General features: G+C 49.2%; 3 protein-coding genes across 7 annotated transcripts in view; 2 read left to right on the top strand and 1 right to left on the bottom strand.

Annotated features, from left to right (window-relative positions):
* The first annotated feature begins 1133 nt into the window (after positions 1-1133).
* DERL3 (derlin 3) lies at positions 1134-3362 on the top strand. 4 transcript variants are annotated; one of them, XM_060194823.1, is made up of 7 exons: positions 1134-1290; positions 1408-1473; positions 1545-1618; positions 1886-1979; positions 2379-2574; positions 2975-3065; positions 3129-3362. In XM_060194823.1, the coding sequence occupies exons 1-7, from the start codon at positions 1198-1200 to the stop codon at positions 3280-3282; spliced, it is 768 nt and encodes a 255-aa protein (XP_060050806.1). In that variant the 5' UTR covers positions 1134-1197; the 3' UTR covers positions 3283-3362. The 4 variants fall into 4 exon arrangements, with proteins under 4 accessions (XP_060050806.1, XP_007536496.1, XP_060050812.1 ...); XM_007536434.3 differs by having other exon boundaries at positions 1135-1290; positions 3143-3362; XM_060194829.1 differs by having other exon boundaries at positions 1151-1290; positions 1411-1473.
* A 1177-nt stretch (positions 3363-4539) lies between these two features.
* The window catches only part of CHCHD10 (coiled-coil-helix-coiled-coil-helix domain containing 10), a 71943-nt gene continuing 49241 nt past the window's right edge, over positions 4540-27241 (top strand). Inside the window, exon 1 of the mRNA XM_060194812.1 lies at positions 4540-4546. The gene's annotated coding sequence lies outside the window, so the exon portion shown is untranslated. The remainder of the gene's footprint in view (positions 4547-27241) is intronic.
* SMARCB1 (SWI/SNF related, matrix associated, actin dependent regulator of chromatin, subfamily b, member 1) overlaps positions 5294-27241 on the bottom strand; it is a 43671-nt gene continuing 21723 nt past the window's right edge. For both annotated transcript variants that reach the window (XM_007536435.3, XM_007536436.3), the window contains exons 6-9: positions 21810-21976; positions 14147-14337; positions 5990-6121; positions 5294-5613 (exon numbers count right to left, since the gene is read on the bottom strand). In XM_007536435.3, the coding sequence (XP_007536497.1) occupies positions 5574-5613; positions 5990-6121; positions 14147-14337; positions 21810-21976 (530 nt within the window). In that variant the 3' untranslated portion in view covers positions 5294-5573. The remainder of the gene's footprint in view (positions 5614-5989; positions 6122-14146; positions 14338-21809; positions 21977-27241) is intronic.

Genomic DNA, 27241 nt, shown 5'->3' with positions numbered 1-27241 from the left:
ACCAAAGACTGACACCCACATTTAGACCACCTGTCCACCCTCTGCCCCAACACTACTCAGATTCCTCCAGGCATATGTCATCTGGACACGTAGGCTTTACAAGTCCAGACAGGACTCTCCATCTACCTGCCTTTCCCCCCAAGAGTTCTCTAGCTCATGAAGATCACCTTCCTCTCTCTGTCCATGCTGTGGCTCAGGTTTGAGTTAACTGTAACTTCTCTCATAGCTCTAGCCAGTTTGCCTGCAAACCACATCCTTAGGTTCCACCCTGTTTAAGCCACCAATGTCCTATGTAGTCCTTCCTTCCTTCCTCACTCTCTCTCTCTCTCTCTCTCTCACACACACACACACATAAACACACACACCTGATTCTTCTGGCCAGTGTCCACACAGAAACCACAAATCTTTGTAAAGTCAGTTAAATGTTACCTGCTTCCAGAGGCTTCCCTCATCAGTCCACCTAGCCTATTACCAGACCTCCATCACCCCACTTTGGCCGTATTTCCATCAGAGCACTGTCACAGGTCTCCTAGATTCAACAAATGATAGCCTAGCACTGTTGGTGTTTGGTAAATGGTTGGAGGGAAGGGAGGGAGGGATGAATGGATGGATGGGTGGAGTTTCTCTTTCCCACCATAATGGCCTATTCTAGCCCCTCAGAATCCTGGCGCCCCACGGCAGGCAGTCAGTCCCCAGCTTGGTCAAGGGCCCCGCACTCTGGGATGGGGCGGGGACACACCACCTCCTTTGCATTGGGTTAGCGAGCTGCACCGAGCTGCAGGGGAGGGCAGGTGGCCCTACTCCAGCTGCTTAGCAGGTTCCACTGCACCGATCCCCGCCGCCAAGTTCAGGTCTGTTCTCCACTAAGGGACCCGTAGCCCGACCCCGGGCGGCTTCGTGGGCCCTGGTGATTGGTCTTCCTCGAGAAAGCCGCGAAGCAGGCCAGCTTCCCACTGGCTGCTATTCCTCCCGCGCGGAAGAGCAGCCGCCACAACAATCGCCACGTGCTCAACCGTGGCGCCGCTCACTGGCCCCCGGGCGCAGCCCGCCTACACCTCGGCCCCGCCCCCGAGCCCCGCTTCCTCCTCCTATTGGCGACCATTCCGGTGGCCCCGCCCCCCCTCGGCCCGCCCTCGAGGCTGGAGGCGGGTTAAAGAGCACTCAGCCGGTAGAGCCGCGCATGCCGAAGCAGGTTTAATGGCGTGGCAGGGTCTGGCGACCGAGTTCCTGCAGGTGCCGGTGGTGACGCGGGCCTACACCGCGGCCTGCGTCCTCACCACCGCCGCTGTGGTAAGGAGGCCGGCGTGGGGGGGAGGGCGGTTGGGATGGTTTGCCATGGCTACTGCCAGGGTCAGGGATTCAGGCAGGGTTCCCTGGGGGAGCCCTGACGTGCTCCGGACTCCGCAGCAGATGGAGCTCCTCAGCCCCTTCCAGCTCTACTTCAACCCGCACCTTGTGTTCCGGAAATTCCAGGTGAGGCTGCCCGCCCCCAGCACCTGCCGCCCGCCCTGCCCGCTTGGCACCTGACAGCACATCCCTCGCAGGTCTGGAGGCTCGTCACCAGCTTCCTCTTCTTCGGCCCCCTGGGATTCAGCTTCTTCTTCAACATGCTCTTCGTGTATCCTGTGCACCGTGGATGCCCACAGAGAGCGCCAAAGGGAGGGAGTGGGACTGCCGGGCTTTCGGCCAGTGTGAGAAGGGAAACTGAGGCCCCTCCCCTCCCCACTCTGTGGCTTTTTTTAAACCAGAGCACCACAACTCAGTCTTACAGTGGTGCAGGTGATTAAACCTAACCTGGGACTTTGGAGCCTCAGGCAGGAGAGTGTCTTTGCATAACCATTGTGCTATCTACCGTCCCGTGCCTCTTCCTATACAAACACTACAGGTTCCGCTACTGTCGCATGCTGGAAGAGGGTTCCTTCCGCGGCCGCACAGCCGACTTTGTCTTCATGTTTTTCTTTGGGGGAGTCCTCATGACTGTATCCTTGCCCTGCTGTGCCAGAGCTTGGGGACAGAGCTGTTCCCTCCAGCGTGAGCGTCACCCAGCTGTATCATGTGCTTCGGCCAGGTCTCCAGTGCTGTTCACACAGTACCACTAAGCTGGTGTGCAAAAGAACCAGGTGGACCACTCAGGGGCTGGGGAGGCCAGTGGCCGGGAGAAACCGGGACAGGGATGGGCAGGGACTGCAGACAGGGGTGAGGTGGAGGAGAGTCGAGTCAGATCATGTGTGGTCTGGAGGACTGAAGAGCACATTCTGATGGAGGACTAGCACACTGTGGTTAAGGAGAGGAGGGAAATGACAGTGAATTCCCCAGATGAGAAAGTCAGAGGCCACCAGTGGGAATGTAGGCCTGCTGCCACCTTCACTCTGTTCCAGCTGCTGGGGTTCCTGGGCAGCCTGTTCTTCCTGGGACAGGCCCTCACGGCCATGCTGGTATACGTGTGGAGCCGCCGCAGCCCACAGGTGAGGGTCAACTTCTTTGGCCTCCTCACCTTCCAGGCACCGTTCCTGCCATGGGCCCTCATGGGCTTCTCGCTGCTGCTGGGCAACTCGATCTTCGTGGACCTGCTGGGTGAGCCCACCTGTCTATGCAGCCCAACTCAAGCTAGGTCTGGGAAACTGGGGGTCCCTGGAGGGGCACCCTAGGCTGGCTGCTTCTGTCTAGCCCTCCCCCCACCATAGCACCGGGCCTCTTAGCTGCCTTCCCAGCATTTTGCCTACAGCCCCTTAAGCCAGGCATGACTTTTTCTGATGCCAGTGTGGTTCCTGACCAGTGTGGGGAGTGGGTGGGTCGAGATTTTAGCCATGGCTTCTGCTCCTGGAAGCTTCAGCCCACTTCCGGGCTAATCCTGCCCCTGCCTGGCAGTCTGTAGAGGACATTGGGCAGTCATGCTCTGGGGGTGTGAACGGAGGCTCAGAGCAAGCTTTGCTGGCAGTGGAACAACCCCTGACTAACCAGAGCTACCCCACAGGGATTATTGTGGGTCACATCTACTACTTCCTGGAGGATATTTTCCCCCACCAGCCTGGAGGCAAGAGGCTGCTGCTGACCCCCAGCTTCCTGTGAGTGCTAGAGATGGCAACCCTATCCCCTGGGGGACCAGCACTGGCGTCAACTCAGCATAGGCCCCTCCCTACAGGAAGCTGCTACTGGATGATCCAGAGGAGGACCCCAATTACTTGCCTCTCCCCGAGGAGCAGCCAGGACCCCCACAGCAGTGAACTCAGACAGGATGGGGGCCAGCCCCTAAGGCCTGTTCTGGCTTCCATCCTACCCTAGCCCTTGCTTGCAGAACAGCCACCAACCTTGGAGGCTGGACCTGTAGTCACGGCTCTCTCAAATAAACAGTATGACCTGCAGCCTCTTTGTCCACTACCCTGGTTCTCCCTGCCTTGGACAGCGACACCTTCCCATGCTAGGCCACCAAGCTTAGCCTTGTCCACCCTCTGCCCGTGGGGTGGGCCTGCCCTGGCTGCAGCTCTACCATCCTCAGAGGTGGGATGCAGGCCTGCCAGTGCCCTGACAGAGTGGTGGGCAAACCTCATCCTCACCAGGCTGGATCTTGACAGCAAGGCCTGGGAGTGGTCTGTTTCCAGTTGTATGGGGCCCTGCCTAGTCTGTTCTCAGCCAAGATGCCTCATGGTCCCTCCTTAAATGGGCAAGTGGACTTTTTTTTTTTTTTTTTTTTTGTCTCCAGGGTTATCATGAGGCTCAAGACTATGAATCCGGCAAGTGAACTTTTGCACCATTTTCCTACCAAGCAGCTAATGGATGTGCTGCGGTCACATGGGGTCAGGTGCAAGAGAGGGCCTAGTTCTGTCCTTTCCTGTTTGTTTTCTTTTTTTACCAGAGCACTGCTCAGCTCTGGTTTATGGTGGTGGTGGTGGGGATTGAACCTGGGACTGCAGAGCCTCCGGCATTGAAACTCTTTGCATAACCATTATACTATCTACCCCCCCCATCCTTTTTATGACCTGAAAGCCTTGAGCCATTTTCACTTTAACAGGGTCCTGCAGAAACCTGTCAAAATGAGCTGAGAACCACAGAAACCTCATCTCACCCTGAAGCTCACTCTGCCAAAGTAGGCATCAGATGCCTTGGCCAGTTCTCCTTGTTGCCCTAGACTGGCTGGCATTAGGGTGTCTACCTAGATGAATACAGCTCCTTAGCCACAGGGTATCACATTCACAGATGACAAAAGGATTCACTACAGACTGATAGAAGCAGTACATGAAGCCTTGTAGAGCTTAGCATCTAGGCTGTTGGCACTCCAAGTGAGCGTCCCTCCTGGGCATGTGGGGTGGGCATGCCTGCCCAGTGGCTCTAAGGCAGGCAGGGCTTCTTTTCTCCTGTTATGGGGGCAGGGTAAGGACTGAGCAAACACCATAGTAGCTCACTCACCTCCAGTGTCAACTGGCCCTGGAACAGAGTATCTGCTCTGAGCCTTCCACTAAAGCAGCTAAGATTGGAGGCCAGATTACCAGTCTACCCTTGGTGAGCAGAGCATCTCTGATCTTCGACTCCATCCTGGCAGAGACCCTGCCAGCAGCTGAAGGTGGCACTACCCTGGTGCTGGGGCCTAACCATTAAGGTTACAGCTCTATCCAGCTGAATAGTCGGTGTTTGGCTGCCATCAGGGATCCTGTGTCCTATTGTATTGTGGACACTTCCGCTGTAGAGAGCAAGACACTTTATCAGAAGCACCGCTGGTAAGAGCCCCCAGGCTATTTTTCCTCTCGCCTCAACCCACTAGCCAGCACCAGCCTGGGCCAGGGCAAGCTGCTCCCTAAGCTTCATTCCCTACCACCACCACTAAGCACCCAGGAGGGAGGAGCTGGCCTTAGAGTAGCGCAACAGCCAGGGGTGGAGCTGGGCCTCTCAGGCCTGCTTGGCTAGGAGGTGTGGCAAGAGCAGCACTGCTGCTGAAGGGGGCCATCAAGCACCCAGACTGGTGCTGAGGGGCTTGGTGCTCAGAGCCAAGGATAGTGGGACAGCCTGGTGTTCTTGTCTAAGACCAAGTCAAGGGGTGAGGGATGGGGCTACAGTTAGAACAAGGGGTGTACTCAGCACCTTCTGGTCATGGTGGTAGGTGGGAAACTGGAGACCCTACAGTGCCCTGGGGATCTGGCAGGAGTTACTAGGTAACTGAGTGATCCTCTGGGTCCTGTCCACCTCCCTTGCCCACCTGGACATCTGAAGTAGAGAAGAGGGGAAAGCTTGGCACATCAGCCTTGGCTACACTCCTTGCAACCCCTTATTTTTAATGCTGCCACTTTGAAGAAGAGAAACATAACCTGTTGCCATTTATTTAAAAAGTGTTACTAGCCCTACCTGGGGCTCCTATATAAAAACAAAACACAACTTCAAAGGAGGACTCTTCCTGACCAGAGAGTAAGGTGCAGGGGGCTGGGGCACAGCAAATGGAATGTGTGCCCAGGGGAGGGCCACCTGGAAGGCCCCCCACCCCTCAGGACAGTCCGGTTGCTCCTTGCCTCCCTCCCTGCCAGAAGATGAAGTAAGGTGCTTCCATCTTCTGAACGCTCCGTGGGAGCCACGTGCAGATGGGCTGGTTACCAGGCCGGAGCAGTGTTGGCGAGACGCCTCATACGCCTATAGGAGAGGAGAGGATGATGGCTTAGGCCCAGCCCTACTTGTTTCCCAGGCTCTCCCAGGCAGGCAGACATGGGAGTGTGACTTGGAGACCCTTCTCCTGTCTTGTCCTGATGCCCCAAGACCCCTTTCTCAAGCCCTACCCATCATTAGGAATACTTAAGCCTCCATCTGGGTGGTGCTCAGACCTGATCTGAAGGCTTACCTCTGTTCCCTGCAGGGAAGCCTACCCGGGAGGTTAGACTGGAACTCATTACCCAGGTTCCTTCCCAGAAACCAGGTCACCAAGAAAGGGTGGCTAGTCTCATCTCATTTCATCCCTGCTTGGGAAGACAGTCCCTGTGGGCAGAGCCTGCTGGAGGGGATCCCTATGTACCTCGTGTTTCTGTCCTGGTCACGGATCTTCTTTTCCATCTCAGCATCTGTCAGGGTCTCCAGCAGAGGACACCACTGGTCAGCATCCCCTGTGTTGCGGATGGCAATCTCCACAGTGGGCAGTGGGTTCTCACTGTTGGGGGAAGTAAAGATGGGAAGAAACTGGTGGGTCATAGCGCACAGACAGGAAAGGCTGCCACAAATCACCATCCATTGCCAGCATGCAACAGTGCATGCTGGGAAGGCCCAGGTCTCCCCTGCCCATTTCAATGCCAGCTTCTCATAACATTCCTAATGGGAGTGACCAGCAATGCTCCTGTCACTAGAACCTCAAGTCAGAGCTTCTGGGACTACTCAGGCCTCCCTCTGGAAACAACAGCACTACCCCTGTGGCCTTACACTGGCTTTTCCTCAAAGAAGACTTAATAGGCCCTTTGCCACTGCTCCAGCCGCCTGAGCGTCTCATTGGGAGGACAACACAACAGCACAATGTCACTGGCCTGGCTGTCACTGTGGCCTAGGAGAGAAAATAAGAAGGCGGGGTGGGGGGTGGAGGGTGGGGGAGGTGATCTGCCCTTCTCATGTCCAGGTCAGGCTTCACTGTCAGGCAAAGAGAAGAGGTAAAAGGAAGAGGCTATCCTTAGCACTCCCTCATTGAGGAACACTGGCTGGCCTGCTCCTGAATGTCCCACACAAATGCTCCTCACTTCACTTGAGATAGAAATAAGCCCCACAGAGGCTAAGCCACATTGTTTAGGACAGAGTCAAGCAGACACTCAGGTCACCCAGCTCCTTAAGGGGGGGGGGGGTGTCACTTCACAAGCAGTGAAACCAGGTCTGCAGGTATCTCTCTCCTCCATCTTCCCTTCCTCTCTCCATTTCTCTCTGTCCTACCCAACAACAGCAGCAATAACAATAATGATAACCACAACAACAGGGAAAAAATAGCCTCCAGGAGCAGTGGATTCATGGTGCAGGAGGCACCGAACCCCAGCAATAACCCTGGAGAAAAAAATAATAATAAAGGGGAAAAAAATAAAAGAAAGCAAACCTCAAGGTGCTCTGTGAGCATCAGTCCTTGTTTCTTTGTTCCCTCAGCCTTGAGCCTCCCTCCTCTTTACCTACTAACACTGCCCCCAGGTCCTGGTACAGCAACATCACCCCCATCTGGGTGGGAGTCCCAGACACTCTGCCTGAGTGCCCTCCCTCCCCAAGTCCAGTCAGGCTTGCTGGCTCTAGGCATCTTCTCACATGGTTTGTTCAGGCAGTTCTTATTTTAGAACAAACCCACTGGAGTGGAATCTTCCCAGAGCCAAAGGGAGGTAAACAAAGGGGGCCTCCAGGACCTACTCACTAGCTCTTGTTTAAATTAAGTGGAAAACATGTTTTGCTCCTCTTGGCGTGGGCTTGGCGCCTTTCATGTCTGCCCTGTGAGGAAGGCAGCTAGGAGCCCTTGAGGTGAGGAAGGATATCTGGGTCTGTGGCTGGGCAATTCCTTGATTGCTAAACCACCCACGCTTGCTGGAGCCTAACTGCCAGGAGCTACTGAGGAGTCTTCTCCAGGTACCACTGGGTGGGGGCTGGCACTGCCCAGACTGGCCTCTGAGTCACCAGCATGAGTTCAGGTAGGCTACCCGGCTAGGAGGTGAGACAAGGGACCTATAGGCCAGAGTGGCCACAGCCAGCAGGTTGGACTGTGAGTCCAGAAGGTGCCACCACCTCCATCTTGGTACATCTTGATTCTCAAACTGGAATCCTTACGCCTATCCTTGCACTTCACATCATGTGCACTTAACCCGCTGCACTACTGCCTAACCTCCTTTTATTATTATTACTACATTTTTAACCAGAGCATTACTCAGCTCTGGTTTATGGGGTGGTAGGAACTGAAGCTGGAACCCTTGAATCTCAGGCATGAAAGTCTGTTAGTGCTACCTCCCTAGCCTGGGGCTCTTTTTCTTTTTTTAATTTAATTTAATTTTTTATTATTGGATAGAGACAGAAATTAAGAGGGGAGGGAGATAGAGAGGGAGAAAGGCACCTATAGCCCTGCTTCACCACTTGTGAAGCTTCCCTCCTGCAGGTGGGGACTAGGGACTTGAACCTAGGTTCTTTGTGCATTGTAATATGAGCACTTAACTAGGTGTGCCACCGCCTGGCCCCAGGGCTCCATTTCAATGAGCACCCTAAGGTGATACCTCAGGTCAGCTGGTGGTTTTGCCATGCCCACCTTGGATGAAACAGCCTGCCTGAGGCCAACAGGCCAGAAGAGACAAAACCCATTTGTTTAGTCATCTGATTTTCTACAAGAGAGCCAAGCTGACTCAGTGGGGGCAAGAATAGTCTTTAAAACAACACAGAGCTGAGACAAGACCTTGGATTAGGCAATAACTTCCGAGATATGACACTGTGTCACACAGCACAAACAACACATGGGGGAAAACAAAATGCACTACATCTAAAATTAAAACTAGTGCTTCCAAGGATCGTGTCATAAAAGTGATATGACAACCTGCAAAATGGGAGAAAACATTTGCACGTTATGTATTTGATAAATGACGTGGATCTAGAATGTATAGACAAATAACCCAATTAAAAAACAAACCAAAAACCTAAACAGGCATTTTTCCAGTGAAGATGCACAGTTGGTCAACAGCAGCACTGCGAACAGACTCACTGTTGACGAAAGGCAAATCAAAACCATGCAGATGGCTCTTGACCCAAGGGGGGCTGGACTGAAAACATGACCCCTCACACCACTTGGTGGGAAAGTGAAAGTGATACAACTACCGTGCAAAGTAATCTGGCGGCTCTTCAAAATGTTAAACATAGTTGTAGTTGGTTCCTATACCCACTACTAGGCCTGCTGTACCTCACAGAGAACTAAACATAGGTGTCGAGGGCTGAGGAGACAGCATAATCATGATGCAAAACCACTTTTTTTGAGTCCACAGGTTCAAACCTCTGTACCCCCATAAACCAAAGCTGAGCAGTTCTCTAGTTAAAGGAAAAAGAAAGAGAAGAGAAAGCAAAAGAAAAATAGGTGTTCTAACAAAAGCATACACCACTGCTCACAGCACCATTCCAGAGTCTAACTAGCTCCCCTCAGAGGAGTCAGGTTCTGTCTGAGCCAGACAAGACTAGTGCCTAGAGTCCTGAGACCTGGGAGCGGATCTAAAGGACAAAGGGGCAGTGAGTGCCTGTCTGGAGGGCACACTCACTCACACTGCAAGCACAGCACACCTCCTACTGCTGCAGCAGGATGCACAGGGTATCCTGGGAGCTGCCAGTTCCTTGGTACGTCTGATAGACAGAGCAGTATCACAGCCTCCCAGCTTCAATTCCCCAAACTTGCTCTCCTCACCCATTTCTCTTCAAGTAACTCAGACCCTCCCAAGTGACAACTCCATGCCAGGAGCCACTATCTATTTTCCATCCTTGCCCAGGTCACCTCTACTGCCAGTGCCACCAGCTGGCCTCACCAGCTGTCCCTCCCCATCCTTATCAGCCAGGACAGTCACTCTGCTCTCTCCTGAATTCCTCAGCTCACCCAAGAGTCACCTGGCTCAACCACAATCCACCATGTCTACTGTGTTGGCACCCCCAGCCTATAGATAACGCTGTGGCACCCAGCTGCTGCCCCCGCATGGCCCACAGTCTGCCAAAGCTGGTCCTAACACCAGCAACCCACAGTCATACTAGGCTCCTCCCCCTCGTCTCCTAGCTCTTCACTTTATTTATTTTCCCTTTTTTTTGCCCTTGTTTTTTTTTTTTAATTGTTGTTGTAGTTATTATTGTTGTTACTGATGTTGTTGTTGGATAGGACAGAGAGAAATGGAGAGAGGAGGGGAAGACAGAGAAGGGGGAGAGAAAGATAGACACCTGAAGACCTGCTTCACCACTTGTGAAGCGACTGCCCTACAGGTGGGGAGCTGGGGGCTCGAACCGGGATCCTTATGCTGGTCCTTGCATTTCGCGCCATGTGCACTTAACCCACTGTGCTACCACCCGACTCCCAGCTCTTCACTTTTAACCCCAGGTAGTCTCCAGTGCTATCCCCTACTCTCTCTCCAGCCCCCAGCTCACATGGTCAACACAGGCCGATCAGTGTTCACCACCTCCCTCCCCTACACACCCCAGGTTTCTACCCAAATGTTCTAAAGGCTGAGCAAGACTGCAGTATCTGGGTGACTATCTGTCTCCCGATTTGTTTCCACATTTCAAAATGTTTCTATGATGCAGACAACAGTCACAATAGACAAGAGGGAGTCAAAGTCTTTTACGCAGGTGGTGTGAACATGATGCTTTGGCTTTTCCTTCAGGGACCCTCTCCCCTATTCCAAGATGCTGGGGTTCCGGAGCTGTTTCTTTTGTGCTCAAGTCTGCTCTTTCTTCACATCACTTACCACACTGATATTCCTCAATTAAAATTTATGTTAACACTAGACTCTCCACTTTAACCATGTAACATGAATAAATGCAGGGGGCATTTGAAACAGCAAATGTAAAGTGTTACCATTTTACACAATCACCACCACACTCAAATTCCTGAATATATCCATCACCTAAAAGAAAAAAATCTATAGCTCCATTTGTCAGCAGCTGCCCCTTGCCCTGCCCCCCTCCCATCCCGGGCAGGCAGTGACTAATGGATCCTCTGACTCTCCAGATCTGCCTATTCTAGAAACATATGCAAAGGCAGTCATGTGTGGTTTCTTGTGTCTGGCTTTCTCTTTGCATAAGGTTTTCTGATACAGGTTATAACATGTACGGACCTTGAAAACATTATGTTAAGAAGCTAGTCACAAAAGACCACACATTAAGGGGCCAGATGGTGGTGCACCTGGTTGAGCGCACGTTACAGTGTGCAAGGACTAAGGTTCAAGGCCCCAGCCCCACCTGCAGGGGGAAAGCTTTATGAGTGGTGAAGCAGAGATGCAGGTATCTGTGTCTCTCCCTCCTCTCAATTTCTGGCTGTCTCTACTCAGTAAAGATAATTTTTAAAAAATGGTTTAAGAGGGGAGTTGGGCTGTAGCGCAGCGGGTTAAGCGCAGGTGGCGCAAAGCACAAGGACCGGCATAAGGATCCCAGTTCGAACCCCGGCTCCCCACCTACAGGGGAGTCGCTTCACAGGCGGTGAAGCAGGTCTGCAGATGTCTATCTTTCTCTCCTCCTCTCTGTCTTCCCCTCCTCTCTCCATTTCTCTCTGTCCTATCCAACAACGACAACAACAACAATAATAACTACAACAATAAAACAACAAGGGCAACAAAAGGGAATAAATAAAATAAATTTAAAAAAAAGTTTTAAAAAAATGGTTTAAGAGACTACACATTGTACAAGTATTCAGAGACAATAGATGTCCAAGGTAAGGAAACAAGGGGATGGGGCTTCCTTCTGGGGTGAGAAAAATATTCTCAAACTGACTTTAACGGTTGCACAGCTCTGTGGCTACACTATAAACCAATGAACAGTATACTCCACGTGGGCAAACTGTCTCATATGCAAAGTAAACTTCAATAAGCCTTAAAACAAACAAACAAAAACAAGCAAGACGTACAATCAGGGTAGGCAGAGCTCCAACCTATGGCTTGTGGTCAACCAGCCCTACAAAGTGCATAGAGAAGGTGGCAGGGACTCTGCTAGATGGAGGTTCCTCCAGACACCTCAAGTACTCACACCTCTCTGGGAATGTCTGACACCCTCACACTATCTGCCCAGCCCAGCTCAGCCCAGCCCAGCCACTTCCTCTGGTTGAGCCCTGTCCCCTCCTGTCACTTGTTGCCTCTCTGTCCCCATTCTGCTGGCTCTAGGATGTCTATAAGTTTGGCCTTGACTAACTTGCTATACTCCACGCCCCACCTTCTTGCTCAAAGGTGTATGTCTGTTTCTGCCCTACTCTCCTCGGCATGTAAGCATCTGCAACTTCTCACTCCTGTGATTGGCAACATGTCCTGCTTTACCATACACATAACTTAATGGCAGTGTTGCTGAGAGAGGAGGGCACTGCAGCCAGAGATTGGGCTCAGTTCAAGGAATTCCAGTGCTTCCAACTGGAAAAGCCCCTTTTGAGGAGTCACGTGACTCCACTTGCCAGTCTTTGAGTGTGGCAGGGATGATATTCAGGCCCCTGACCTAGATCTCCATAGGCCAGCAGTGGTCCAGGCCTTAGGGCACAGCACCCCGTTTTCCTTTGCCTCAATAGTGCCTGAGAACACACAGAAGTCTTGAGAGCAGGGAAGGCTGGTGTCAGTCTTCTTGGGGGAGACTTGGAGGAGTTGTCTGGTGCATGGAGTCCATCCCCCTTCCTCACCACAGAGGTCTAGAGTCTGTCCTCTAGATGATGAAGACCTCAAGAAGCCAGTTGCTATCCTGGGCTCCCTTTTCTATGCTTGCCAGCTTTCCCAAAAGGATCTGATTGCTCAGTCAGAAACAGCACACACAACAGAGCAGGTCATGTGAAAAGGGCCTGAGGCCTAGTTAGCTAGGAAAATAGCAGCAGCTCAGGACTCTGCCACTCAGCCAGGGAGAAGGCACATGCACACCCTGGGCCTGCGCACTCAGCACTGGTCAGACTGCAGCAGGACAGCGGTTTGTGACATACCCCATTCACACAACTGGAATCGATTACCTAACTGCTGAGGTAATGGAGGGCTCATAAGGCCCAAGCTGCCTGCACAGGGACTCCCTGGGGGTCTTCCCTGGAACTGCCTGACACTGCAGACTGTTCCTGGAGTTTTACAAGGGCATTATGCACAACAGGTCACCTGGGGGTAAGAACAGGAGGAATGTGAAGGTTGCAAGATGCCAGATGCCAGGAAGGCCCAGGGTTCAGTTCCAGTGTGCAGACCACCACAGGGCCAGGTGGAGTGCTAACGCCCCCCGGGGAGCTCCACAGCTGGCAACCAGGTACCACCCACCTTGCACTCAGTCAGAATATCATATCACTTGTCCATATCACTCCCACAGGAAGTCAAGGTTGACTCCGGGCCAAAGGTCTTTCCCACCCCTACCCCCCACCCAGGGCTGATCTCAGGTCTGTCAGCGTTGGCTCACATGCAGTGACTTCACTGTCCTGGCAACCAAGGCCTCCTATCTGAGCTTGGATCCTTGTTTGGGAGGAGAGCCATCCAGTCTGCTAGAGGTTACAGGAGACGGTGATGGTGAGGACTGTGCCATCTCAGCCAGGCCACCGGGAATGGGTGACATCAAGGCACACAGGATGCAGAACAGTTTCCCACGCCAGAAACCATGTGCTCTGTGGATTTCTCTGTGCCGTTTCTTCTCTCTTGCTCAGATTTATGGGAAATCAGAAGAAAGCTGTCTCTTGGGATTTGTGGGGGAACCATCTGTGATGCAAACATGCTAATGAGCTCTAGTAACTGCCATGTGTTTGCAGAACGCCTCTGCATTTGCCCCACATGCACCACTTTAAGCCTCAGTCTCTAATGACTGCCAGATGTGGACAGTGACAGCTTGATGAGCAGAGTAAATCCTTACATCCTGTTTTGCTTGCAGGGATCCCTCATACCTACCCCCTATTCTCAGTGAGAAAAGGAGCTTGGAGACAGGACTGCAAATGGAGGAGCAACGCTGAAGCTGCTCAGAGCATATCTGCCCAAGCTCTGCCTCTTGCCAGGTCCACACTTGAGGCCCCCATCAACAGGAAAGCCATGTCTCCGGAGGAGCCCCACCCCCACAAGGGACATCAGACCAGGGTGTTCTACTTCTGCGTCTATGTCTCCGGGCAGCCTGGTGCAGCTGCGGCATGTATAACACACAGCGGGAATACAGGTGTTCACCAACCGGCCTCTCAACAAGGAGATCTTACAGAAAACAGATGTTTATCTGAAAGAACACAGGCTGGGGAACAGCCTGTCCAGAGCACCAAGAGTGGAGGTGGAGCTGCTACAGCAGGGCATGATGCAAGGACCGAAAGGCCAGCTCTTTAGGTCTACCCTGCAGCAAGGAGCAACGATAGCCCAGCACTGTTGCAGCACTGATGGCAGGAGGAGCACAGCAACAACTGGCTGGTGCTTTAGCTAAGGCTGCTGGTGGCCAGACAATGGCAAGGCCAAACAAACAAAGTTTCCAAAGGATTCAACACACACAGGGAGAAATGCCTTCCACAGGCTTGCAGAAGCACGAGGGAGCCTACCTGAAGGCGTAGGTCTTCTGATGCCAACTCAGCTGTCCCCGGATGCTATAGGCAATGGTGGTGACAAATTCCCCACCCAGCCCCAGTTCGGAGCACAGCTTCAGAGCAAACTTCTCAGGCGAGTTCTCCTTCTCCGACATGTCCCATTCAAACTGATCCACCAATGAAATGTTTCCCACATGGATATTCAGCTAGGGTCAGAACCAAAGAACACAGGTGAGCAGCTAGAGCCATGACCTGCAGGGAGACTGCAAGGAGGGTCAGCCTGCTATGCAGCTGCCAGGGTAGGCTGGATACTACTCAGGACCTGCCAGCTGAGAACCACTGCCTGCCCCAGCCCTGGCAGCTCCAGAACATATGCAAAACAGGGCCAAGCCCATGAAACTCCTGCATGCCACCACCGTGGCCTAGGAGCTGGCAAGGTGGGCAGAGTGTCAAATTTGCAAGTTTGAGGTCCCTCATTCAATCCCTGGCATTGCATATGCCAGGGTTACGTTCATTGATAAATCTTTTTTTAGGGGCTGGGGAGTGGGGGCTTGAACTTGGGTCCTTTTTCATGGTAATGTGTGTGCTCAACCAGGTACACACTGCCTGCAGGGGAAAAGCTTTGTGAGTAGTGAAGCATTGTTGCAGGTGTCTCTCTGTCTCGCGCTCTATCTCCCCTTTTCCTTCTTGATTTCTGACAGTCTCTATCTACTAAATAAAGATACTAATAAAAAAATTTAAATAAATCTTTTTTTAAAAAAAACAGAAGTTCCTGGGGGGGGGGGCTGGACAGTAGCGCAGCTAGTTAAGCACACATGGCGCAAAACACAAGGACCAGTGTAAAGAACCTGGTTAGAGCCCCCGGTTCCCCACCTGCAGGGGGGTCACTTCACAGGCGGTGAAGCAGGTCTGCAGGTTTCTATCTTTCCCCCTCTGTCTTCCCCTCTTCTCTCCATCTCTCTGTCATATCCAACAACAACACCACCAATAACAACAACCACAACAGCGATAAAAAAGAAAAAAACACTAGGACAATAAAAAAAGGGGGGGAGGACGCCTCCTTGGAGGCCACACACACACACACACACACACACACAAGTTCCCAAGTGCTGCCCCAAGGGGCTCAGGCAGGCATCCTAAGGAGACCCTGAACCCTACCTCTCCACCATTCCCATCCCTTTGCTCCTCACACTATGTCAGGCCAAAGATATTCCTATGTGGTACATGCCATGCTTCACCTCATTCAACCTCTAGTACAACCAAAAAACAAAAACAAAACACCAACACAGGTCAAACAGGGTTCAGTGCACATGTCATAAGACACTTTTTTTTTTTTCCTACCAGAGTAAGTGCTGGGGCTTGGTGCTGAGACTGTAAATACACTGCTCCTAGCAGCCATCCCGATCCCCATTTTTATTTTTGATAGGGCAGAGAGAAATTCAAAGGGGAGCAGGAGACAGAGAGGGTAAGTGAAAGACAGACACTTGCAGACCTGCTTCACCTCTCGTGAAGCTTCCCCTTGCAAGTGGGGAGTGGGGTCTTGAACCTGGGTCCTTGTTCATGGTAATGTGAGCACCATTGTCTGGCCCCCAGTGTCCCTGAGTCTTCTTCCTAAGTCATTCTCCACCTCCTTACTGTTTTCCTTCCTCTTTCTTCCTTTCTTTCTCTCTCTTTCTTTTTCTACCAGGACTGTTGCCACATTCAGTGCCTACACTATGATTCTACTGCTCCTGGTGGTCTCCCCCACTTTTTTCCTTTCTTTTCATTTGATTGGGGGAGAGAAAACTAAACAAAAGGGATGGAGAGAGGGATAGTGCTGCTCCACCACTCACAGCCTTATACACACACAGGAACCAGAGTTGAACCCAGGTCTTCACACATGTGCACTTTACCAGGTGAGCTACTACTAGGTCCTTTCTTGTTTCTTTATACAATTTACCTAGGTCTGGGGGCTGGGTGTTGGTGCAGCTGGTTGAGTGCACGTTATAGTATGCAAGGACCAGGTTCAAGCCCCTGGTCCCCACCTGCAGGGGGAAAGCTTCTCTCTGTCTCCTCTCTCTATCTCTCCCTTCCTCTCAATTTCTGGCTATCTCTATCAGATAAATATGAATTTAAAAAATTAAAAAAAAAAGAATTTACCTAGGTCTGAAATGATTTTATTAAGTTATCTCACAGATGCACATACTACAGCAAGTCTCTCCATCACCTAGCAGGCACCCTGCTGATGTGCACAGTGGGTAAAGGATTAACGGGACCATGGTATAACCACACTAAATGCAGCCAAGAGAGGATCTAGATAATAGGCTGGTAGCACCCAGAGCAGGACTGAACATAGTTGTAACCTAAGAGCTCCCCATCAACACCTTTCCCAGTGGACCATCACCTTGACTTGTCACCTCGACAGATGACACTGATTCTGAAAATGGGTATCAGTGAAGGGCTCCTCAGGGTCCAGCTGCGTTCACTGGGTATCATGGCCACAACACATGCTCTCCAATGCCACAGTGTCCCTGTTCAGAGGCTAACACTCATGGGGACTACTTCTTGCCTTCGGAAAAACATGGGATACTTCTGACTATGTCCCAAGTCTCTAAGGCCTGTGCACCAAGTTCCATTCACTGAACCAAGTCCCTTGGGCCTTTCCCATTCCATGCTATACCCATACTAGGTGACAAAGAGGTTTTTCAGAACAGGACTGGAAGAGTTGCTTCTTTCCCCAGCAGGAACCGAATGAATGCTGGAACTAGAAAAAACATGAATATAGTCAGCACAAATGTGCCAGAGGCGGCAACAGTCCACACCCTGCACCAGGCACACACACAGGGAATCTTCCCAGACACTAGCCTGTACCCTGTGACTGGGCTGTCTGTTCCCTGCCATTTGGTGATCAGTGTGCTTTCTTTCATTGTTACAAAACAAAGATTGTGTCTACCAAGGAGAAAGGGAATAGGGTAAAAGGGGCAAGAGAACTAGGAGACAGCTCACTCAGTATCCAGCAGAGTGCACAAGAACCTGGATTCAAACCTCTGACCACCACGTAAGAGCACATACAGAAGGGAAGCATCACAAGGAGTGTTGAGGTACCTCTCTGTCTCTACCTCTCTCTGTCTTAACCCTCTATATCTATGGGGGAAAAGTCCTCTAGGGAAAAAAAAAAAAAAAGAGTCCTCTGGGAGAAGAGGAATTGTGCAGATGTGGAGTCCCAGTGATAATCCTGGTGGCAAAAGAGAGTAGAGAAACAGAGAGAGGCATAGACACAAAGGATAAAACAGACAAAAAGTTGTATTCATGTGTTGACATTCTACATTACAGTGGAATAAGAGAGACAGACACAACACATTAAATACGAGAATGTGGGAGTCAAGCTGTAACACAGCATGTTAAGCACAGGTGGTGCAAAGCGCAAGGACCGGCGCAAGGATCAAGCCCTGGCTCCGGTTCAAGCCCTGGCTCCCCACCTACAGGGGAGTCGCTTCACAAGCGGTAAAGCAGGTCTGCAGGTGTCTATCTTTCTCTCCCCTTCTGTCTTCCCCTCCTCTCTCCATTTCTCCCTGTCCTATCCAACAACAATGACAACAATAATAACAACAATAAGACAACAAGGGCAACAAAAGGGAATAAATATTTTTTAAAAAAGAAAATCATTTAAAAATAAATAAATAAATATGAGAATGTACAAGATGCTAAAGAGGGAAAAACAAGAAAAGATGAGAAAACACAGGGCTAACCAGGAGGGCCTCCCAGGGGAGGCGGCATTTTAGGAAGAGCTGAATGAGTCAGAGAGGAGGCCATGTGGCTCCCTGAGGGGAAAGGGCCCTGGACAGAGGACACAGCAATGCAAAGGTCTTCGGTTTCCATAACGGAATCTGGAAAGCATGTTGAGTATTTTGATCAGTGGAGACATTCTGACTACCCGGGGGTCTGCAGCAGGGAGTAGTGTCAGGGTGGTGGCAAGGGACGACTGGACTCCAGGTAGGCTCTCACAGAGACTGGGCATAGTCAGAGCCACTGACCCAGCATGAGGTATCTAAGTCATGCTGTCATCCATTACCCCAGCCTAAACCTATCTATACCACCCTATAGACTTGTTCATTCCCAGAAAAAACTAGTCAGTTCCAGAGCCTGAAGGGTAAACTCCCTCCAGAACAAACTCCGAGACCCCTAAATCTGAGCTAGGTGGGCAATGTGCCCTGGTAAAGCAGCCAAGCCTGGGCTTTGATACCAGTGTTGCCAGAAACAATGCTGGAAGTCATCACTCCAATCCTAGAAGAGCAGCACTCTTGAGACCATGGGAGATCTTCAGTTTCTTCCTCTATAATATGAGACAATATCCCTAGAAACAGAGTCAACAAGGCTCTGTCCTAATAAACACAGCACTGTCCCACAGCACCAGAACAGGCTTGGTCCAACCATGTCTGTCAAGTCCTCCCATTCAACATCCAACCCGGGATGACCTCCCAACAGACAACTTCCTAAACCATTTCAAGGGTGGGAGATACAAACTGGCCAGCCTGAAGGGGGTCCAAGGCCGTCACTTCTCTAGTCACCAAAAAAATGGTGGTAGCCCAGGTAGATTCTCAAAAGCCTGGGCTATTTGTATGGCTAGACAGCTCCATCAAAAATAAAAATGGCCATCAATTCTGAGAAAAAAATTCAGATAAGTCAGCTGGTCTGGTCAGGTCAGGTCAGGAGAAACTAACCCAGGCCATCTGGAAGCACTTGAGTGGGTTCACTCCTTATGCTGCATTCTCACAACAGTCATCAGGAAAAGATGTGGCAGAGAGTTCTCTGAGACACACTCAGATGCTCCTGGCTTGTACCTGGGGACACAAGTAAGGCTCCTCCTGCTGCAGCCCACCCCACAACTGAAAAATGACATCACCCATCTTTTTTTCAATTGTGCCCACCACCCCACCCCACCCCCGCTGGGGCTTGGTGCCAGCACTAGGAATCCACTGCTCCTGGCAACCATTTTTTCCTTTTTTTTTTTTTCTTTTCTAATTATTAGACAGGACAGAGAGAAATGGAAAGGGGAGAGGGAGATGGAGGGAGGGAAAAATATCACATCTGCAGACCTGCTTCACCACTCATGAAACTTCCCCCCTGCTGGTAGGGAGTGAAGGCTCAAACCTGGGTCCTTGTGCTTAGTAATATGTGCACTTAACCAAGTGCGCCAATGCCTGGCCTTCAATTGTGTTTTGTTTTGTCTTAGTTGGCCATAATGTGAAATTGAAAAGAGCTAAGGAAAAGCCATTCTTTTTTTTTCCCCCTTTTTGTTGCCCTTGTAGTTTTTTTATTGTTATAGTTATTGTTATTATTTATATCATCATTGTTAGGACAGAGAGAAATGGAGAGAAGAGGGGAAGACAAAGATGGGGAGAGAAAGATAACACCTGCAGACCTGCTTCACCACCCGTGAAGCGACTCCCCTGCAGGTGGGGAGCCGGGGGCTTGGAAAAGCCATTCTTATTTCTCTCAAATAAACTAAGTGGTTTAGCAGAGAGAACACACTGCTTGTAAGCATGAGTTGTGGTAGCTTCAATGTCCTCTTTAGGTTTATATAGCTCTGTTGAATTTGAGATTTTCTTGGCCCAGCAGTGCAGGTAATTTCTTTTCTTTTCATTATGTTTGATGACTCATGAGGACTTGGGCATTGACTTGTGGCTGCAAGTGTTAAATAGTCACGAGGTTGCAATAGAGGAGGGTGTTCAAATCTGATCTGCAGCTGGGGCCTCAGTCTAGATCATGAAAATGCTGTGCACACTCAGGGTCTTACCAGGCAGATTCTGGCAGGATGTGAGCCAGAAATCAGATCCCTTTTACTATGGAAAGTGAATTCAAAAAGTGACACACACCCCCTCCCCAGTCCCCAACCCCCAGCCCCAGCCTCAGCCCTAGTCAGCTACCAGGTAGTTGGGAGGACTGTAACCAAAATCACCCCCTCCCACCCCGTTTTTGTTTTGGTGATGGTAGTGGTGGCATTTATCTGTTTTTCTTTGGTTGGCTGTTTTTATATGTGCACTGCTCAGCTCAGCTCTGGCTTTCATAGTATGAGGGATTGTACCTGAGACTTCAGAATCTCAGGCATGAATTTTTTTTTTTTGCAGAAACATTATGCTGTCTCCTCAGCCCTCCACCTTTTCTTCTTGTTTATCTTTTAAAATCTTTTTATTTCTTAACTTTATTTTGACAGAACAGAGAGAAATTGTGAGAGAAGGACAGAGAGGGAAAAAGAAACAGAAGAGGGGAGTCGGGTGGTAGCACAGTGGGTTAAGCGCACGTAGCGCAAAGCGCAAGGACCAGCACAAGGATCCCAGTTTGAGCCCCAGGCTCCCCACGTGCAGGGGTATCGCTTCACAGGCAGTAAAGCAGGTCTCTCCCTCTCTGTCTTCCCCTCCTCCCTCCATTTCTCTCTGTCCTATCCAACAACGAGGACATCAATAACAACGACAGTAATAACTACAACAATAAAAAAGGGAAACAAAAAGGGAAAAGAAAGAAAGAAAGAAAGAAAGAAAGAAAGAAAGAAAGAAAGAGAAGAGGTATATGCAGCACTTGACCACTCGTAAAGCTTTCCCCCAGTGAGGACAAGGGGCTCTTAACCAGGTGCACCACTGCTCACCTCCTCCCTTCCTGTTCCATGCTGGTGCATATCTGTAGGCAAATAGAGCAGGATCCAATAGACTATAAGGTGGACCTCCCCTCCTCTCAGAGTTTGTTACTATGGAAATGCCATTCCAACATAACATCCACCAGAGCTCCAACAAGTTTCAAAGTATCTACAGGTGATTGGGGAAGGCTGCCCCTCACAACTTGTCATTATCTTCTTTACTGCTTTTCACTTCCCATCCCACATTGCTGTAGTGTTGTCGGAAGAGGATTGGAGTACAGTGAGCAGAAGTAAGATAGCATAATGGTGATTCAAAAAGATTCATGCCAGAGGCTATAATGCCCCAGATTCAATCCCATGCACCAAAAGCCAGAGCTGATAAAAACAAGCAAACAGTGGAGTCTGGCGGTAGCTCAGCGGGTTAAGACAGGTGGCGCAAAGCACAAGGACCAGCATAAGGATCCCGGTTCAAGCCCCTGGCTCCCCACCTGCAAGGGAGTCACTTCACAAGCGGTGAAGCAGGTCTGCAGGTGTCTGTCTTTCTCTCCCCCCTCTGTCTCCCCCTCCTCTCTCCATTTCTCTCTGTCCTATCCAACAACAATGACATCAATAACTACAACAATAAAACAACAAGGGCAACAAAAGGGAATAAATAAATAAATATTAAAAAATTAAAAAAAAAACAAGCAACAAAAAAAAAAGATTGGAGTACAAGGATTTAAGTACAAGTGTTACTTACCTTACTGTGAGTTTCCCCATTTGCCTATCACTGGCTTACTCTTTGTACCACTCAAGAGTGTCTGCTTAGTGCTAGTGATGTCATAGCAACACCCCTTGAATACACCCAGAATGTGCCTTCTGACTCAGAAAAGTCAGGCTATGCTCTTCTTCTTTGGGTGAAAAGAGCCATGCATTACCTGAAAACCCACTTTTCAGGAAGTCTCTCCCATAGCAGATTACAGAGAGGCTTTGACTGGAGCTTCAGTGGACCCTCTGTACCATATGATACCCCCAGAGTAAGGCCCAAGAGCAGGACAAGGCCCCAGTAAAAGGCACAACATCACTTACCTTGATGATGACACGTTGATCTGACTGGTCTTCCAGAATGCTGTCCATGGGGTAGGACTCAATCTGCTGTCTGATGGCGGAAGCAATGGCTGGCACAAATGTCAGGGGGTTCAGGTCCAGGTCATCACAGAGTATTTCTGAAAACATCTCAGGAGTCATCAGCTTCTCTAGATTCAGAAGAGAAGATTGTTGGACAAACGATTGTGGGACTTAAGTCTATTGTGCAATGGCCCAGCCTTCCCCCTTCCCCCCCCCCCCCCCGCACTACTTTCTTCTCTGCTAAACCCCCTAGTCGAAGAAGATGAAGGTAAAGACAAAGATCACAGGGGAACTGATGGTGACTTCTCAGACACAGGAGGGAGGGAAAGCATGAGATGAGCACCCCCGCCTGGCCCTGACTTCATACACATCTGCTCCTCCAAAGCCCTGGGGGCAGTCAAAGCTTTCAGTCCTCTCCCACACTTCCCTGCTTCGCTGGGAACAGGACTGCATAACTCCACTAGTTCAAAATAATAACATGGCTGGTAGAAGGAGAAGCAAAGGAAGTTCAGAGTGATATGCCATCTCTTCTCCCCTCCAAGGACCCAAGCGTCCAGGGGAAACCATATGAAGATACAGGAAGTGGCACAGCAGCTAGAGTTTAGGACTTAAAAGCATGAGACTCCAAATTTAATCCCAGGCATCGCATGTGCTATAGTGGTGCTCCGATTCTTATACTCTCTCTGGTACAAATAATTAAGTATTTAAAAATCAGAAGAACAAAGAAAAAGAGGAAGATAGGGAGTTGGGTGGTAGCGCAGTGGGTTAAGCGCAGGTGGCGCGAAGCGCAAGGACCAGCGTGAGGATCTCAGTTCGAGCCCCCGGCTCCCCACCTGCAAGGGGGTCGCTTCACAGGTGGTGAAGCAGATCTGCAGGAGTCTGTTCTTCTCTCCCCCTCTCTGTCTTCCCCTCCTCTCTACATTTCTCTGTCCTATACAATAACAACAACATCAACAACAATAATAATAGCTATAACAATAAAAAACAAGGGCAACAAAAGGGAAAATAAATAAATAAATAGGAAGATAGTCACCAACAAGTCAAGGAGAGACACCTCAGGAAAAGCCACACCACTGAGAGCTTAATCTTAGATTTCTACCCTCCACAAATGTATTTCTGATTTTTAAGTCACCTGGTGTGAGTGACTTTGCTATGGCAATACTAGCAAAATAACACAAGTTCTTTTCCTTTTCTTTTTCTTTTTTCTCTTTTGACACTTTGAGGTCAGCATCCCACTGGATCAATCAAGTTATGTGCTACTTCCTTATCAGTAGAGAAAACTCCTCAGAGATAACAGTAGGTTGACTGTGCTTTTTATTTACTTATTTATTTATTTATTTATTTTCCCTTTTGTTGCCCTTGTTGTTTTTCCCGATGTCCTTTTTTTTTTTAAAGAATTTATTTATGTATTCATGAGAATGACAGTTGGAAAGAGAGAAAGAACCAGACATCACTCTGGTACATGTGCTGCTGGGGATTGAACTCAGAACCTCATAGTCGAGAATCCAATGTTTTATCCACTGCACCACCTCCTGGACCACCTGACTGTACTTTTTTTCTTTTAATTTTTAAAAATATTTATTTATTTATTTATTTATTCCCTTTTGTTGCCCTTGTTGTTTTATTGTTGTAGTTATTATTGTTGTTGTTGTTAATGTCAGTTGTTGTATAGGACAGAGAGAAATGCAGAGAGGAGGGGAAGACAGAGAGGGGGAGAGAAAGACAGACACCAGCAAACCTGCTTCACCGCCTGTGAAGTGACTCTCCTGCCAGTGGGGAGCCAGGGGCTCAAACTGGGATCCTTATGCTGGTCCTTGTGCTTTGCGCCACGTGCCCTTAACCCGCTGTGCTACCGCCCAACTCCCCTGATTGTACTTCTTTTTTTTGCCTCAGGGTTATTGTTGGGGCTCGGTGCCTAAACCACAAATCCACTGCTCCTGGAGACTATTTTTTCCCTTTTTGTTGACCTTGTTGTTTTATCATTGTTGTGGGTTATTATTACTATTGTTGTTGTTGCTGTCATTGGATAGGACAGAGAGAAATCGAGAGGGGAGGGGAGACAGAGAGGGGGAGATAAAGATAGACACCTGCAGACCTGCTTCACCGCCTGTGAAGCGACTACCCTGCAGGTGGTGGGGAGCTGGGGGCTCAAACCGGGATCCTTATTCAGTCCTTGCACTTCGCGCCACGTGTGCTTAACCCGCTGCACTACTGCCTGACTCCCGATTGTACTTTTTAAGGACCATCCCTTAGTGTCTGACTCTAGACAGCACATGTGCTAAATCAAGTACTAAGTATGGAGATAAGTGCAGGATCCTGGATCAATAACTGCATCAGGCATGATTTAGCAAGTACTGCCTGGGACTGGCCACTCCAGGATGTGAGCACATCATCTCTCTGTTCTCAATCCTTGATGGCACACACCATTCTCTGATGAGACACAGACAAGAAATAGCCAAGAATGAATTCCTTCATGGCATGATTCTGTCACCAAGAACTACGTTTGCTTAACAAACAAGTGATCCTGCTACTTCCTCATCAATTCAGAAAGGCTAGAGACTAGTCATTGGAACAGCACTGTTGGGGTCTGTCTAGACCCCAACCTCAGCCAGATCATTACTAATAACTCATATAAAAAAGTGGGGGGTGGAGGGCAGGTGGTGGTGCAGCAGGTTAAGCGCACATGGCGCAAAGTGCAAAGACCAGCATAAGAATCCCAGTTGGAGCCCCCAGCTCCCCACCTGCAGGGGGGTCGCTTCACAAGCAGTGAAGCAGGTCTGCAGGAGTCTGTTCTTCTCTCCCCTCTGTCTTCCCCTCCTCTCTCCATTTCTCTCTGTCCTATCTAACAACAACAGCAACAATAATAACAACAAAATGATAAACAGCAAGGGCAAGAAAAGGAAAAAAAAAAAAGCCTCCAGGAGCAGTGGATTTGAAGTGCAGGTACCAAGTCCCAGCAATAACCTTCGAGGTAAAAAAAAAAAAAAAAAAAAAAGTGTAATGGGATGGCCTGGAGGTGGCACAATGGATAAAGTATTGGACTCTCAAGCATGACATCTTGAGTTCAATCCCTGGCAGCACATGTACCAGAGTAATGTCTGGTTCTTTCTCTCTTTCCTCCTATCTTTCTCATTAATAAATAAATAGTTTTTGACTTCCGGAGGCAGAGCTACAGCAGCAGATCGCTTTCTCTCCTCTCCTCTCCTCTCCCAGATCAACTAGGAATACCAAAGGAGACCACCCGGACCGAAACAAGACAGGACTAGAATGACCACAGAAACCCAGTAAATCACCCGTGAGTACAAACACGCGTGGCTGGTGACAGAGAGGAGAGAGGGGCCTAAGGAGAGATTAAGTGGCTGCTAACAGTTCAACAGTTTATCAGTGGAGACACCACCTCCATCTGCTCCACAACAAGGGGACAGTTGAAGGGAGGAAAGGACTCCCCAGAGACTCACTAAGTGCAACTGTGAGTCTCCATTGCTACTACCCTCAGAATCTGGAGCAGCAACAGGGAGGGACACCAGGGGAAAGAGATCTAACTGGGAAACTCAGGAGAAGACCTATACCTCGGTGGCATAGCTGAGGGGCTGTGAAAGTCTCTTTGCATAACCACTAGATTATCTCTGCCACAACCTGCTTTATCTCTTGGTCAGGAGTCAGTGATTAAGCTAAGAAGCCTATTGATAGTTTAAAAGCCCTCAGGCTCCCATAGCCTACAGGGAAGAAAAAAAAAAAAAGAGGCTTTTACACCACTGAGCTCCAACTCAGGGATTGAAAAAACTGTTAACATATATAAAATGGTTAAAACAACAAGAAAAAATATTGGAGACTCGAACCAGGACAAGAGTCCAGCTAAAACTCCTCCAGAGGGTGAAGCACAAAATAACGAGTTCAACATCCAAACATTAGCTAAGGAACTAATAACAGGAGTGAGTAAAGAATTTGAAAAAATTGTAATCAGAAATGCAGGAACAACAAATGAGAATATGGAAGAAAACTCTAATTATCTCATGGTTATTAGAGAGCTGAAAGCTGAAATCGCTGAGCTAAGAAGGCAACTAGCTGAACAAGCTAAAACAGTATCAGAGCAGGGCAACAAAATAGATGAACTCCAGAAAGTAGTAGAGGGCAGAGAGAATAGAATCTATGAGGCTGAAAACAGAATTAGCAAGATTGAGGATGAATTAGAGACAACTAAAAAAGAAGTAAGAGATCTCAAAAAGAGATTGAGAGATGCTGAAAACAACAACAGAGTCCTATGGGATGACTTCAAAAGAAACAATATACTCATTATTGGCTTACCAGAGGAAGAAAGAGAAGGGGAGGAAGAAAGCATTCTCCAGGCCATAATAGCTGAAAATTTCTCTAGTCTAGACAACACCAAAGACATAAAGATTCAAGAAGCCCAGAGGGTCCCAAACAGAATTAACCCAGACCTAAAGACACCAAGACATGTCATACTTAGATTGGAAAGGAATAAGGATAAAGAAAGGATCATCAAGGCTGCAAGAGAAAAACAAAGAGTCACCTATAAAGGAAAACCCATAAGATTAGCAGCAGACTTCTCCATACAAACACTACAGGCCAGAAGAGAATGGCAAGATACCTATCGAGTGCTCAATGAGAAAGGCTTTCAGCCAAGAATACTATATCCTGCTAGACTGTCATTCAGACTAGATGGAAGCATCAAAACCTTCTCAGACAAGCAACAGTTGAAGGAAACAACCATTACCAAGCCTGCCCTGAAAGAAGTTCTGAAAGGTCTCTTATAAACAACCAGACCACCACAAATAGGACATATATCAAAACACTCTAAAACTCTACAAGAATGGCGTTAAAATATCTTCAATCTTTGATATCAATAAATATCAATGGCCTGAATTCACCTATTAAAAGACACAGAGTAGGAAGATGGATCAGAAAACACAACCCAACAATATGCTGTCTACAGGAAACTCACCTAACTCAACAAGACAAACACAGACTTAAAGTGAAAGGATGGAAAACTATCATACAAGCCAATGGCCCACAAAAAAGGGCAGGAACAGCTATTCTCATATCTGACATGATAGACTTTAAAATAGATAAGATTAAAAAAGATAGGAATGGACACTACTTAATGCTCAGAGGATCAATCAAGAGGACTTAACAATTATTAATATCTATGCACCCAATGAGAAGCCATCTAAATACATCAAACTTCTACTGAAAGAGCTACAGCAATATATTAACAGTAACACAATCATAGTAGGGGACTTCAACACCCCACTATCTCAACTTGACAGATCATCCAGGAAGAAAATCAGTAAAGACATAAGGGAGCTAAATGAAGAGATAGATAAACTAGAACTATTGGACATTTTCAGAGTCATTCATCCCAAGAAACTGGA

This window comes from Erinaceus europaeus, chromosome 1 (assembly GCF_950295315.1).
Source record: "Erinaceus europaeus chromosome 1, mEriEur2.1, whole genome shotgun sequence".
In the NCBI taxonomy this organism is placed as follows: Eukaryota; Metazoa; Chordata; class Mammalia; order Eulipotyphla; family Erinaceidae; genus Erinaceus; species Erinaceus europaeus.
Note: the sequence above shows the minus strand (reverse complement) of the source record. Positions and strands in the feature narration are given on the sequence as shown.

Excerpts from the sequence above, each read along its gene's own strand:
- DERL3 (XM_060194823.1), top strand. The coding sequence starts at position 1,198 with ATGGCGTGGCAGGGTCTGGCGACCGAGTTCCTGCAGGTGCCGGTGGTG. Across the intron at positions 1,291-1,407 it reads TCCTCACCACCGCCGCTGTG|CAGATGGAGCTCCTCAGCCC; the intron begins GTAAGGAGGCCG and ends CGGACTCCGCAG. Across the intron at positions 2,575-2,974 it reads GATCTTCGTGGACCTGCTGG|GGATTATTGTGGGTCACATC; the intron begins GTGAGCCCACCT and ends GCTACCCCACAG.